At 52.8% G+C, this 15,479-nt stretch overlaps 1 protein-coding gene across 1 annotated transcript; it reads right to left on the reverse strand.

The window, feature by feature from the left end:
- Positions 1-13,304: 13,304 nt before the first annotated feature.
- On the reverse strand, positions 13,305-15,214 carry LOC142595945 (uncharacterized). Its single transcript, XM_075724816.1, is given in 3 exon segments — positions 13,305-13,692; positions 13,694-14,841; positions 14,843-15,214. Coding segments are annotated over 3 exon segments (1,908 nt in total).
- Positions 15,215-15,479: the final 265 nt, after the last annotated feature.

The raw sequence follows: 15,479 nt of genomic DNA on the forward strand, positions 1-15,479 counted from the left end.
AGCACAGCTGCAAGTCTGAAAGCCCAAGGGCCTTTGGGAAGGTCTGGCCCGTTGCACCCCACCCCTGGGGCACAAAGAGCTCTGGCCTGAGACAGGGGCAGCAGCCTGGCCCTGCTCGGCTCTCCCCACAGAAGGGGCAGGGCCGTGCCCCCAGAATGGGGTTGCTGGGCTGCCCGGCTGGAGGGCAGTAGTGCAGACAGCCCCCGTGCTGTGGGGCTGCCTGCTCCTGCCGGGAAGCCAGGAAGCACACAAGGCTTCTGGCCTGACCACCCTCTGCTTTCTGGGCCCCCTTGCACCCACCTGCCCAAAGTGGCTGGCATCTCCACAAGCCCAGCACACCGACCAGGCACAGGGAAAAGCCTGCTCTCCTCCCGAGACCCAAGCACCTCTTCTCTAGGCATGCGCTAGCTGCTGCCAGTGCTCTGCTTCGCACTGCTGCCCACCTCTGCAGCGCGGGGTTTTATGGAGGGCAGCAGGTTATGACATCACAAGAGCCGCCTGGTGATGCCCGTGATGAGCTGAGAGGGGCTACCAAGAAAGGGTTGCTGTGCTGCCTGGAGGGAGCAACCCTGTGGGTGAGCCTCCGCCCGCAGCTGCAGCTCCCAGAGACAAGGGGCCCAGAAGCACCCGGGAGCACAGAGAGCAGCAGCTCCTTTGGCTCCTGGCATCAAGCAGCGTGGTGTGCAGGTCCCCTCAGGCTGGAGGGCCACCCAATGCAGACTGGCACCTCTGCATACAGCCAGGGCTGCTCAGATGCACGCGTTTTCACACGGTGTTAACGGAGATGACGCTGTGCATGGTGGAAATGATCAGCAGCATGGCTGTCTCTCTCTCTCTCTCTCTCGAGTGGTGCTGCTGTCCTGGCCTCCCTCCCTGCCTCCCTCCTGCCAGTGCTGGGCCAGCTGCTGTCCCCAGACCAGGAAGAGCTGCTGCAGGCCCCCAGGGTGCTCCCCGGAGAGCCCTGTGCCACCTCCTCTGCCTTCCTGGCTGCCCAGGGATGTTCCTGGGCCACAAAGAAGGCCACAAATGTGCCTTAATCCTGACATCACTAATAGTACTGCTGCTTACAATCAACCTACTAGGCCTATTACCATATACATTTACCCCAACCACCCAGCTATCAATGAACATCGCACTAGCCTTCCCACTATGACTAGCCACCCTACTCACAGGCCTATGAAATCAACCCTCAGCCTCCCGAGGACACCTACTACCCAAAGGAACCCCAACACTACTAATTCCTGCCCTAATCATAATCGAAACCACCAGCCTCCTTATCCGACCACTAGCGCTAGGAGTCTGCCTCACAGCAAACCTTACAGCAGGACATCTCCTTATTCAACTCATCTCCACAGCCACAACCGCCTTACTCCCCATCATCCCAGCAGTGTCAATCCTAACTGCATCAATCCGATTCCTCCTAACAATCCTAGAAGTAGCAGTAGCCATAATCCACACCTACGTCTTTGTTCTCCTACTAAGCCTATACTTACCAGAAAACATCTAATGGCTCACCAAGCACACTCCTACCACATAGTAGACCCAAGCCCCTGGCCCATCTTGGGAGCAGCTGCCGCCATACTTACTATGTCACGTTTAATCATATGATTCCACCACAACTCATCACAACTCCTGGCCCTAGCTCTGCTCTCCATAGTCCTAGTTGTAATCCAATGATGACAAGACATTGTACAAGGAAGCACATTCCAAGGCCACCGCACCGCTACTGTCCAAAAACGCCTGTGACATGGAATAATCCTCTTCATCATATCTGAAGCCGCCTTCTTCCTGGGTTTCTCCTGGGCATTCTTCCACTCCACAGCTGTCTGGGCACCAAGGGCATGTGCTGCTGCACCCAGCGAGCAGCTGGGTGGGGGCTGATCCAGGGCATAGAATCATAGAACGGGTTGGGTTGGAAGGGATCATCTAGTCCAACCCCCCTGCCATGGACAGGGACATCTTTCATTAGATCAGGTAGCTCAAAGCCCCACCCAACCTGACCTTGAACACTTCCAGTGATGGGGCAGCCACACTTCTCTGGGCGACCAGAGTCTCACAACTCTTACTGGAAAACATTTCTTCCTTACGCCCAAGCTAAACCAACCCTCTTTCACTTTAAAACCATTGCCCCTTGTCCTGTCACTACAAGCCTTGATAAAAAGTCTGCCTCTGTCCTTCTTGCAAGCGCCCTTTATATATTGAAAGGCCGCAGGAAGCTCTGCCCAGAGCCTGCACTTCTGCACTCTGAACAACCCCAACTCTCTCAGCCTTTCTTCATAGCAGACGTGTTCCAGCCCTCGGATCATTTTTGTGGCCCTCCTCTGGACCCGCTCCAACAGATCCATGTCTGCAGTGCAAGCTGTTGGAAGCCCCCTGGAAGAACGTTTGTGAGGAACAAGTCAAGCTGCCACACATCCTCTTTGTTTTATTATTCTTCCTAAAGGAGGTCTTGAGCCTGCGGGTGGTCATTGTGGCTCGCCACCTTCTCGTGAACCTGTACTCGGTACATAGCGGTGTACAGTCAGAGCCGTCGTAGGGAGCACAGCAGCCACCTCCCTCCGACCGGTCACCTGGCATTCACGGTGTTAGTAAAAAAGGATTTGCTCGCATTTTGTTTTCTTCTCGTTCGTGCGCAGGTACTGGAAAGAAGGCAGCAGAAGTACACCCTAGCTAAAACCCCTTGTATTGCTGGCAGTAACGGTGCCTCTTGGCTGGGAGCATGAGAAGTACCCCTTTTCATGCTCTTGACCCTTTATATACAGTTTTGAGACTACTCACATATTCATTTTTGCAATGTACATAACCTATATGCTTTGGCCATGACATCCCTTGTTACCATACGCTTTTGAGGATTTGTTCACATCAACCCCCATGCAAGCATGCTTAATGCATATTTATTAGCTGAGTTTGCACTATTTTGTTGCAACTTTGGCACTTTCAGCAGGTTTGGCCTGGTTTCTCCTAACTACAAACCCTCTTATGCAAGTGCGGTCATTGTTGGTCAAGTTCCATTGCGCCTGTGTGAAAACGGGCAACCGTTTACGCAGGACGGTGCACACACCCTCCTGCCTGCAAATCGGGCAAGAACCAGGTCTGAGGCAGAGCCATCGTGGGGCACGCACAGGCAGAAGGGAAAGCAGCAGCCACCTCCCTCTGGCCCGTCAGCAGACATTCACTATTGACACAGTCGCGCACTTGTCCTACAATCACAGATGTCTGTCTTCTCTTTCTGGTTTTATGTCAAAAGAACCGGGACGTCACTGGGCGGCTCCCAAAGGCAGCCGCCAGCTTCGGTGGCAGGACCCAGTTAAGGATGTCCCTGTTCAGCAGGACCAGGATGAGGACGACGATCTGCAGGAAGGCAAGGAACAGAAGAAATCTCCTGTGGGACAGGAGAGGGGTCAGGCAGAACAGGGGGCAAATGTGTCTCAGCTCTTTCCAACCACCCTCTTCGCACAGCACCGTGGCACCTTGAACCGTGCTGGGCACAACACTCCCCGCTCAGGACTGGGGTGAGGGGCCCGGCTACCTCTCTCGGCTCTACTGTACGTCTCCCCGGTGGGCCCCAAAATCCCCCCCTACGCGCCCCCCAAGCTACAAAGAAAAGAAATACTGAACCATTTCATCCCAGAGAAGTCCAAAGCTGCGTAGTGCCCTTGGACCACTGGCACGGACATGCCAGTGCCTATGGAAGAGCCCCGGCACCCTGACTGCCCCGGGCCACTCACCTCAGCCAAGAAGTGATGTTATGCCTCCTTGACGCCAGCTGCTCCTCCTAGAGGCCAAGGCACAGCAGGGACATGTGTTGGGGTGTGCGAGGCGGCGAGGTTTGGGGGCTCAGCCCCCCTCCCTCGTTCGCGCTGAGATCAGTGCCCCCATGTCCCCTGGGCACAGTGCAGACCCTTCCCTCCCCAAGGCCCACAGCGGGGTTGTCTGTCCTACCAGCCACACAGCCACCATCTCCTGCAGCAGCGACTCGCCTGTCTTGTCCGCCTGCGCCGCCTTCCCCCTGCTACGGGCACCATAGGGTTCTGGGCTGTGAGAAGAGACCTCGGCCGGCATGGTGGCCCCCTGGGTGGCCAACAGGGAGCCAGGGTGCTGCCCAGGCTCTGCCGGGGCTGGCACCAGGCACCGCGGCATCCCAGCACTGCACAGACCCACCCCCTGCCCCTGTCCCGCCCCAGGCCTGGGGGGCATGGAGGAGAGCCTGGGAGCTGCTCAGAGTGCTGCAGAGCTGCTTGCAGGAGTCCGGAGTGGCACAGAGAGGTTTTGAGCTGCTCACGAGAAGACAAAGGGCTCTCCAGAGCAGGCTGGAGCAGCGGACAGGAGCCACAAAGATGTCTGCAAGTGGCAGAGCTCTGCCCAAAGCTGCTGAGCATCCCCCACCCCGCTGCCCCAGGTTTCAGTCGGGGCCCCATCACCACTCACAAAGCTGTTGGCTCTCGGAGGCATTCCTGTCTCTCCAGGAGGTGCTGGAGCTTGTTCCTGAGCAGCTGGAGAAGCAAAGGGCCCGGTCAGGAGTCCATGCCATGTCTGCTGTGAGGGGGCTTCCCCCCACAAACCTGTGGAGCCCCCGTCCCTCCAGTCCCCAGTACCTTCTTGACCTCAGCCTGCTCCTGAACAGCTTGTGCCAGCTCTGACCACTGCTCCCCCTGCAAAGCAAGCGGGACACATTGCAGGGAGCCATGGTGGGAAAGGGCATCCCCACTCAGTCCCCAGGGCACTGGGAGGTCAGGCCAGGGCCAGGGCGGCAGGCACACGGGTGTCCTGGGGCCAGCACCATTGCTCAGTGGCTCTGGCCACTCCCCGAGGCACTTCTGGGTGCGGGTCACAGACCTTGATCAGCTCCCGCACTTTTGTGCCTCCCTCTGCCTTTCCCTGACAGAGGTGTGCCTGGGAGAGAAGGGGGAACGGGAACGGCTCCAGGAGGGGCAGGGGGTGGAGGAGGACCCCCATGCCACCGGCCAGGGTGCAACACCAGACTCCCCATCGCCTCCCCTCCAGCCCATGCCTGGGTTCCTGTCACACCCAGTGTCCCCGTACACCCAAGTGAGGGTCACTCATCGCACCCCCTTCCCCAAAGCCATAGTGCTGTGCCTGCTGTGCCTGCTGTGCCTGCAGACCCATCAGGGTCCCCTCTGCAGCACAGCCACAGCCAAGAGCCTGGGGGATCTCCAGAGGCCCAATCCCTCCATCATGGATGCCATATCCCGGAGTAAATATCCTCCGCAGCCACACCACTGCCCGTGGCTGCTGGGCTGCACGGACCCAGCACTGGCACCCCCCTCCCGGACCCTGTCAGAACGGGCCTCCTTTTCCCCTGTACCTTCAGCACCTCTTCCAGGCTTGCAGCTGCCTCCTCCTTTGCCAGCTGAACGTGCTCCTGTGGGAGAGAAGGGGAAGAGAAGCAGGCATCAGGGCACCGGGACGCTCGCATGAGTGCACTCATGGCTCCCTTCGGGCACTGCCTTTGCCCTCACATCCCCTCTCCTTCCCAGCCCTGCAGGCACTGCAGGCAGCCAGAGCGACCCCCAGGCCCAACTCTGGACGCGGTCCACAGCTGGACATGGGGCTGAGCAAGTGGCTCTAGGTGACCCTGCTTGAGCAGGGGCATTGCACAAGACCAGATGATCTCCAGAGGTCCCTTCCAGCCTCAACCAGTCTGTGATTCTGTGAACTCACCTTTGCCTGGGCCACCAGCCCCTCCAGCTGCTGGAGCTCCCGGCGGTTGTTCTCAAAACACCGCGCCACAAGACGGTTCTGGGAAGAGGAGCCGGACACAGGCACTGAGCCCCTGACACAGCCCCAGGTGCCGCAGCTGGGGGACGTGGGCAGAGGAGGGGACACTGACCTCCATGCTGAGCTCCTCCATGGTTTGCCGCAGCTCCTGCTGCTGCTTGCCCTGCAGGGGGAAAGGAGGGCTCAGGGGCTCAGGTCCCGCAGCCCCAGCCCCCAGGCACAAGGGGAACACTCCACACCTACCAGACACTGCAGCAGCTCCTTGTGCCTTTGTGAGTCACCAGAACACTGCAGCAGGTGCTCCCGGAGCATGCGGAGGTCTTGCTTCAGCACCTCTGCCTGCATGGCTGCACCTGCGCGTCAGGAGCCAGCGGGGTGTGAGGGGCACAGCCGTGGGAATTGTCAGGGATGGCCAGGGCTGGCACGGGAGCCTCCCCCAGAGAGGGGCTCCGTCAGCCGCCTGCACTCACGCACCTGTGTCCCACTCTGCCAGCAGTCCTGTGCTCGCGCACGCACTGGTTCCATGCGCGGCTTGGCCTGCACCAGCTGGGTGCTGAGCTTCTGGCCAGGTGTGGTGCGGGGCTGAGGAGAGAAGGAGTTTCTCCTGCCCTGCTTTGCCGGGCACCCGCGCGGCCCCTCTGCACAGTGGACGCCGGAGAGGTCGTTGGCGAGTACTCTCCATACTCCTGCCCAGCAGCACCCAGGTTCTCCTCCAGATGCTCCCCCGCCTCTGGGAGCAGCACCCTTTATACCCTCCAGGGCGCCCGTGTCACAAGCCCACAGTGACATCATGGTGACACGGCCACCACTGCCCACTGTGACACGACAATCACCTCCCCGGGGCTGGTGCCAAGAGCTGACGTGGGAAACAGGGCATCACTCTCAGCACCCACTCTCAGCGCACGGCCGGAGCAACCACGGTCACCGTGTGTCGGCCTCTCCCTGCGGGGTTTGCCTGTCCCGCAGAAGTCCAGCTGCGGCAGCTCCCCACACCAGGTCCATGCGGGAGCCGGGCTGCACATGGACTCCCAGCAGGCACGCGCAGACACTCACAGAGAGGCGCGTGCAGCACGGGTGTGCACGGACGCACACACCGCTTGGGCTCCAAGACAGGGCTGAAACACCCAGCCCCCACCAGGATCCAGCACCCAGCTCCGGGGGGGAAGTGCAGCCCAGGAAGGGGAACAAAAAGACTAGCCCTGTGCTCTAGTCTGTGCTTGCAGGCTGCCAAGAGGAGTGGAGTGTCTCTCCTGCTCAGAGAGCCGTGGCTGCTGGCACGCAGGGGAGCACCAGGAGGAAGGGGTGGGGGCACCCGGCAGGCAGGCAGTGACTGATGGTATCAGGGCTGTCTGGGGGGAGGCAGAAACATCTGTGAGGCTGATGTCTTTAACAACGCCCGGTGAGCAGCATTGCTGCGGAAAGCCACCTGCCACGCAGGAGCATGGAGCGTGCCGAGCGTGAGCCTCTGGATATGAGGCAGGGTGTGAAATTCACTGTCTGTCATCGCAGCACCTCTCTTTCGCTTGACTTTTAAGTAATTCATTAATACCTGACGGGCGTTGCAACCTGTCCTGTTTTCTGATCATTTGGTTTTGTCCATCTGAGGGAAAACCCCATGCCTTTCCTCAGCTGCAAATACCAATAGAGAGAGCATTGTAGGTGGACGTAGTGCTGGAGATGGAGATGCCATTGCAGATGCCCAATCCATTTACAGAAGAAGATACCGTTGCAGCTTCCATTGCAGATGCAAATACCATTTCAGATGGCCCTGCAGCATGAATTCGCATTGCAGACGCCACTGCAGATACCTTTGCAGATGCACAGTCCATTGGCCAGAACATTGTAGATGCAGGTGCCATTGCAGATATCCTTGACAATGCCTTTTCACATACAGCCATAGACAGCAATCCCACGAGGAAGATACCGACTCAATTGCAGATGCAACGGCAGATACAGGGGCACATACAGACAGAAGACACCTACCATTAGAGATACAAGTACAGTCACAGACACCGTTACGCATACACTTGCAGGGGCAGTCATAGATACAGACAGAACTGCACATGCAGTTCCAGCCACCAGAAGAGCCCCAGCCACGAGTACACATTCAGTTACAGCTATGGATACAGATACAGAGACCGATCTCGCTCCTGGGAGGGGAACCATTACAGACAGAGGTGCCGTTACACATACAGGGAGTGGTAGACATACCACTGAAGGTACAGGGAGTATCTGCATCTCCATTGGGTGACTGCAATGGCTTCAGCATCTTTGAGAGCAACTCTAAAGGCAATTGCATCTGCAGGGCCATCTGCAGTGGTATCTGCGTCTGCAAGGCCATCTCCAGTGGCATCAAGGGCTGTATCTTCAAAGGAAGCTTCAACGGCATCTCCATCTGCAATGGCGTCTGCAAAGGTACCTGCATCTGCAACGGCATCTTCATCTGAAGTGGTGTCTGACATGGCATCTGCATCTCCACTGGTGTCTGTAATGGTTTCTGCATCTGCAATGGCATCTGCAATGGCACCTGCATCTTCAACAGCATCTCCATCCACAACCTCATCTGAAATTGTATTTGCATCTGCAATGGCATCTGCATCTGCAGTGGTGTCTGCAGTGGAGAGCGTACAGATGCACACAGAGCATTGCAGACGCTATGGCTTTGCAGATGCCATTGCAGATTCAAATGCCATTGCAGCCACCATTTCAGCTGAACAAGCCACTGCTGACAACCCTGCAGGTGCTGCTATCAAAGCAAACAGCACTGCAGAGGCAGGTACCACTGCAGCTGAAGAAACCATTGCAGATGGCATTGCAGATCCAGCTCCCGCTGCAGGTGCAGAGGCCCTTGGAGATGCCGATCCCATTGCAGCTATCGATAGCATTGCACATACTGATACAGGTACCCACGCCATTGCCGATGCCACTACCAGGACTGTCACAGATCCCAACACCAGTACAGAGAAGGCGATAGCATTACAGGTAGTCACACAGATCCTGAGACCGTCAGTGGTACAGATACCATTAGAGATACCCCTGCGCTTCCTAGTTCAGCTAGAGAGGGAATTACGTGTGCGCATACAGAAACCATTCCAAGTACATGTGCAGGTCCAGATACCGTTAGCAATGCAGATACAGTTACGGGTACAATTACGGGTACAGGCACAGATACCATTAGAGACACAGATACTGGCACCATCAAATACACTGCTGCCAGCATCATCACAGAGACCAATATCATTACAGGCACGGACCCACACTGAATTGCCAATACAACTGCAGGGACAGGCACAAACCAGATACAATTCCAGATACAGGTGCAATTGCACATACAATTGAGGATACAAGTGCAGTCACTGATCCAAGTGCACTTTCAATTACACCAAAAGCAGCAGGTACAGCAAGTGACACCATTACCGACTGAGGGCCCGTGACAGACAGAGGAACCATCAGACACCTCTGCACCGCAAGTTCCCATTGCAGATGCTATTGATGATGCATAGAGTGTTGCGGATGCCAGAGCAGATGCGGATGCCATTACAGACAGAGACAGCATTGCAAATGGCATGGCAGATCAAATACCATTGCAGAACCCATTGCACAGACCTTTGCAGATGCACAGATGCCACAGTGCAGACACCAAAGCCAATAGCGCTGCAGATGCAGACGCCATGCCAGATGCAGATTCTGCTGCAGCTGCAGATAGCACTGCAGAAACCACCGCAGAGACCATTGCTGATGCAAAGTCAGGTGCAGGTACACTAAGAGATGCAGAGGCCACAGCAGACACTCAGAGCATTACAAATGCCTTTGCCGATGCAGAGGCCATCGCACATTCTGATCCCACTACAGATAGCGATAGCATTATACATACCGATGCAGATACAAGTGCCATGACAGATGCCATCACCAATACCATTACAGATCCCGATACCACTACAGATCGAGACAGCAATAGCGTTACAGTGACGCACACGTATCGAGACCAATAATGGTACGTGACGTTAGGGATATCATTGCAGGTAGAGGCAGAATTACTCGTGCACGTACAGAAACCAAATACACCATTTGCCATGGAGTGATCCAGACGGCACTGGAACAGGGTGAAGCTCCAGAACATCTGCAGTACATTGATGACATCATTGTGTGGGGCAATACAGCAGAAGAAGTTGTTGAGAAGGGAAGGAAAACAGTCCAAATCCTTCTGAAGGCCGGTTTTGCCATCAAACAAAGAAAGGTCAAGGGACCTGCACAGGAGATGCAATTTTTAGGAATAAAATGGCAAGACGGACGTCGTCAGGTCCCAATGGATGTGATCAACAAAATAACAGCTCTGTCCCCACCAGCTAGCAAGAAGGAAACACAGTCATAGAATCATAGAATTGTTTAGGTTGGAAAAGACCTTTAAGATCATCCAGTCCAACCATTCACCTAACATTACCAAGTCTACACTAAACCAACCAAGGGTAGACTAGACTAAACCATGTCCCCAAGTGCCACATCTGCCCGTTTTTGAACGCTTCCAGGGATGGTGAGTGCACCACCTCTCTGGGCAGCCTGTTCCAATGCTTGACCACCCTTTCCGTGAAGAAATTTTTCCTACTATCCAACCTAAACCTCCCCTGGTGCAGCTTGAGCCCATTTCCTCTTGCCCTATTGCTAATTACGTGGGAGAAGAGACCAACACCCACCTCACTACACCCTCCTTTCAGGCAGCTGTAGAGAGCGATAAGGTCTCCCCTCAGCCTCCTCTTCTGCAGACAGAGTGCCCTCAGCCGCTCCGCATAAGGCCTGTGCTCCAGTCCCTTCACCAGCTTCGTTGCCCTTCTCTGGTGTCCTGGTTTCGGCTGGGATAGAGTTAATTTTCTTCCTAGTAGCAGGCACAGTGCTGTGTTTTGGATTTAGTAGGAGAAGAATGCTGATAACACGCTGATGTTTTTAGTTGTTGCTGGGTACTGCTTATGCCAGTCAAGGACTTTTCAGCTTCCCATGCTCTGCCGGGGGCACAAGAAACTGGGAGGGGGCACAGCCAGAATAGTTGATCCAAACTGCCCCAAGGGCTATTCCATACCATATGGCGTCATGCTCAGTATAGAAACTGGGGGGGGGGGTGTCCAGGGAGCAGTGATCGCTGCTTGGGAACTGTCTGGGTATCGGTCGTCGGGTGGTGAGCAATTGCATTGTGCATCACTTGCTTCGTGTATCATTATTATTATTATCCTTATTATACTGTTACTATTAGCATTACTATTTTACTTTATTTCAATTATTAAACTGTTCTTATCTCAACCCAGGAGTGTTTCTCACTCTTACTCCTCCGATTCTCTCCCCCATCCCATCGGGGTAGGGGGAGTGAGCGAGCGGCTGCGTGGTGCTGAGCTGCTGGCTGGGGCTAAACCACGACAACTATAAATTGGAGAATGCTGCTGTCACCTCTTCTCTGTATAGAAACTGGGGGGAGTTGAGCAGGGGGCAGCGATTGCTGCTTGGGGACTGGCTGGGGATCGGGTCAGTGGGTGGTGAGCAATTGCATCATAGAATCATAGAATCATAGAACGCTTTGGGTTGGAAGGGACCTTTAGAGCTCACCCAGCCCAACCCCCCTGCAGGGAGCAGGGACAGCTTGAACCAGATCTGGTTGCTCACAGACCCGTCCAACCTGACCTTGAAGGTTTCCAGGGATGGGGCCTCCACCACCTCTCTGGGCAACCTGTTCCAGTGCCTCACCACCCTCAGTGTGAAAAATTTCTTCCTTATACCCAGTCTAAATCTATTCTTCTTTAGTTTAAATCCATTATTCCTTGTCCTGTCACAACAGGCCTTGCTAAAAAGATTCTCCCCATCCTTCCTGTAGGCCCCCTTTCAGTACTGGAAGGTCGCAATAAGGTCTCCTCGCAGCCTTCTCTTCTCCAGGCTGAACAACCCCAACTCTCTCAGCCTGGCCTCGTAGGAGAGGGGCTCCAGCCCTCGGATCATTTTGGTGGCCTCCTCTGGACCCGCTCCAGCAGGTCCATGTCCTTCTTGTGCTGAGGGCCCCAGAGCTGGATGCAGTGCTCCAGGTGAGGTCTCACCAGAGCAGAGCAGAGGGGCAGAATCCCCTCCCTCGACCTGCTGGCCACGCTTGTTTTGATGCAGCCCAGGATAGGGTTGGCCTTCTGGGCTGCAAGCGCACATTGCTGGCTCATGTCCAGCTTTTCATCCCCCAGTAGCCCCAAGTCCTTCTCCGCAGGGCTGCTCTCCATCCCTCCATCCCCCAGCCTGCATTGATATTGGGGGTTGCCCCCTCCCAGGTGCAGGACCTTGCGCTTGGCCTTGTTGAACCTCATGAGTGTTGCGTCAAGAGAGGCTTTGGAAGGTACTCAATTTATCGTTATAAGTCCGGTCTCGTTCAGTGCACTGAACTATCACGATTACAGATTCACAAATAATGTAGGCACCTTTCGTCTTGTTGTGCTGCATGAACTATCACGGCCACACTTAAAGCATCTGGTCGCGTTCAATGACCGCTATCACGCTAGACCAATAAATCAAAGCAATTTATTAAAGCAACAGACACACAGGTTCTTTGGATTACCGGTGATAAATTCAATGACTGCAAGGCACATAAAAATGCCAAAGTTTAGAATAACACAGATGCATCAAAAGACATAAAAGTGACTCTATAGAGGTTTCTAAGTTTCCCGGGGAGGCACTTGGTACGACCAAGTGTTAGATTCTTACCCAAAGGCGTCCCAATGGGGGGGAAGAGAGGCTCAGCCCGTCGACTGATCCCAGAGGTCAGAGTAGTACACGATGGTATCTTCCCTAACATCCCCTCTCTCTTAGGCTAATTTATAGTATTTTTACACATCAGGTGGAGCTTGAGGGACTCTAGTCATACATACTTGTGTTACGATTGGTGTAAAACTTTCTCGCTTCATTTTAAAGGTACAGGCTCATCAAAATTCAGAGCGCAGGCTCAGTGAGGGGGGTTCTTACCTTGGAGGCGGGTAGGTTTTGGGATGGGAGTGTGTTCTAGTGTTATAATGATACTATAATGAGTAAAGTTTACTAAAGGACAGCATTTTCGTCAACATCATGATAGTTTGCTGACTCAGGGTATCACTTATGCAGCTTATCAGGACCATGATGCCCCTCCAAGTTCCCTTATCACAGGGCTTGGCCGTGATGTCTCCACACCACTCCACCCCCTGGGCAGCTCCTCTCAGAATCAGCACACCAGGCTCCCCTGGGTTGCGACATCCAAGATTACAGGCTTAGGAACTTCCTGTGGGATAGATTCCTTGCGTCCAGCTGCATTCCATCCAGAGAGCTTCTTCAATGCTGTACCTTTCTTGTAATTGTAAATCTAAGTCTGACGTCTAAGTCACCTCCAGCAATCACTCCACATAATCCACCCCGTGACTATAGTCACAGAATTGCACAGAATCACAGAATGCTTTGGGTTGGAAGGGACCTTGAGAGATCATCGAGCCCAACCCTCCTGCAGTAAGCAGGGATTGAACCTGTGAACTTGGCGTTATTAGCACCATGTTCTAACCGACTGAGCTAACCCGGCTGGTCACTCAAGCTTCACGATATTTGGAACGTATTGGGTACATCACATATGTTTTGTAGTGAGGATCGTCGAGTATATACACATCTTGTGGGGATACTAGATGAGACAAATGTTTCATCCTAATCCAAAGCTTAAAATATAAAGCAATGGTTAAAATAAGACACGATACAGCAAGTATTAGTAAAACAACTACAGGGTGAAGCATCCTATTTAGAACTCCTGTTGAGGGTGGTGACCATCCAAACAGAGTGTCCCACCAGTGGTGTTCTCCGTCTTTCTTTACTCTTTCCAAGACATGGTATATCTCCTCAGCATCACGATGAACAGTGATGAGAGTTCTGTGTCTATTTCTTCGGATGTGTTTTAGCAGTTGGTCCAGGTCATCGTGTTGCAAGTTTCCTCACCAATGTGAGATCCATTCCAATAGGAGTAGGTAGTAAATCTTGACACAATGTATAGTTAGATCGTAGCAGTTCATAAGACGTAACAGGAGCTGAATAATTGAAGTCACATCCTACAATTTTGGTGAAGTTACAAACACAAATATTTGAGTAATTGCTCATATCTACAATAGTGTCATCTACTAATAAAAAATCACAGAGGGTTCTCATACAAATACATCCTTTCCCAATATATACTAGTACGGTTTCAGGGGCTTCATTGGGTTGTATTTCAAAATGACAAATATTTTGTTCAGTGTCAAGACAAATGTCTTGAGCCTTGATGGTATTACTCTCACAAATGAATCCTTGCTGTTCTCGTACAATGCATGCATTGACATCAACAGTTTGCCATTTGTTCCCATTTCGTTGGGCCCATACTCTATGCTCTAAAGGATAGAGTATGGTACCATTGTGATTCAACCCTAACGCGATGATTGGGTATATGGTGTATACCGAAGCATCGTGTATTGTTAAAACAAAAGCGGTGACTTTGCTGTCAGTAGGGTTATTAGTGAAATTAACTGGATACCACCAGGACTGGAATGTTCTCTCAAATTCATTTGCATTATCCCAAATGACTTTTCGGATTTCAGTGGGCAAGGTGCCTTCTTCACCTTCCCGTATTATTGCAGCTACTATTGATTGCATCCACAGTTGGGCTTGGATACAACTAAGAGCTAGAGAAACATTATTTTGGGCAGTGCCGAGTGCATCTACAATCAACTGGTGGTCTTTCTTATTTACTTCTCCCCACTGAGGCAGCATGTCTGATAAGAGCCATTGGTTAGTTCCCAGAGCTGAAAGACAAGATTGTAACGGGTGTTTCAATGCACTTAAGTCACTGGTTACTGTGGCTAATTTATTAGCAAGTATTTCAGCATCTATGCTGTTCAAGACTCCTAGTCCCATTCCCAAGGCACCGGTCACATCTCTCCTTGATCGTGTTGGAGAGATGGGAGTTCGTTTGCGTAACCATGCTGACCATCCTGCATAAGATGTATTCAGGAATGGTGAGCAGGTAGGTTTGATTGCAGAGATATTAGTCTGCACTGCTAATTCCACTCGTTTGAGGGAGTATGATGGATTAAACAGCATTTGTTGCTGACCTGTATTTTTTAATTATGTAAGGGCCTGCGTTGAAGATGAAAGGAGTTAGACTAATGGGAGGCCGAGTCCGTGCATTTCCAGACATTTGTGGGGGCAGAGACTTCATGTCAATCATAAATTCAAAGAGTAATTCAGTGCCTCTGAAACCCCAAAGACAGTACACAATTATAGGTTTGGTATAGGTGAGATTATACCAACAATCCGAATTGGGTTCAGTTATTTTGTAACACTCACTATTACAATTTTTCGGTCTGGAAGAGTCAGTGTAGATTGTTTTAATTTCGGTCGGCCGACGATAAGTAGATCCATTAGTCACTTGGCAGCCAATTTGTATTGTCTGTCCTGGGATGGCCTGAAGTTTAGCCATCTGAAGAGAGTCATCCCAACTCTACTCATCTCTGGAATATACTTTATTTCCATGTATAACTACAGTAGCTATGTTTAAATTTTCTTTGGTGGCACGTGTTCCCTTAATTCCAGTGTATTGAATATGGGCTTGGGACCACGGCCATCCTGGGTCTTTTTGGCTACACATCAAAGGGAGTTGTATTAGAATCAAAATGAAACTCCACATCATATATTCACATATTGACAAAATCAACAATTATAATATACAATGGATTCAGCAGTAC

Source organism: Pelecanus crispus, chromosome 25, assembly GCF_030463565.1.
Source record: "Pelecanus crispus isolate bPelCri1 chromosome 25, bPelCri1.pri, whole genome shotgun sequence".
Lineage (NCBI taxonomy): Eukaryota > Metazoa > Chordata > Aves > Pelecaniformes > Pelecanidae > Pelecanus > Pelecanus crispus.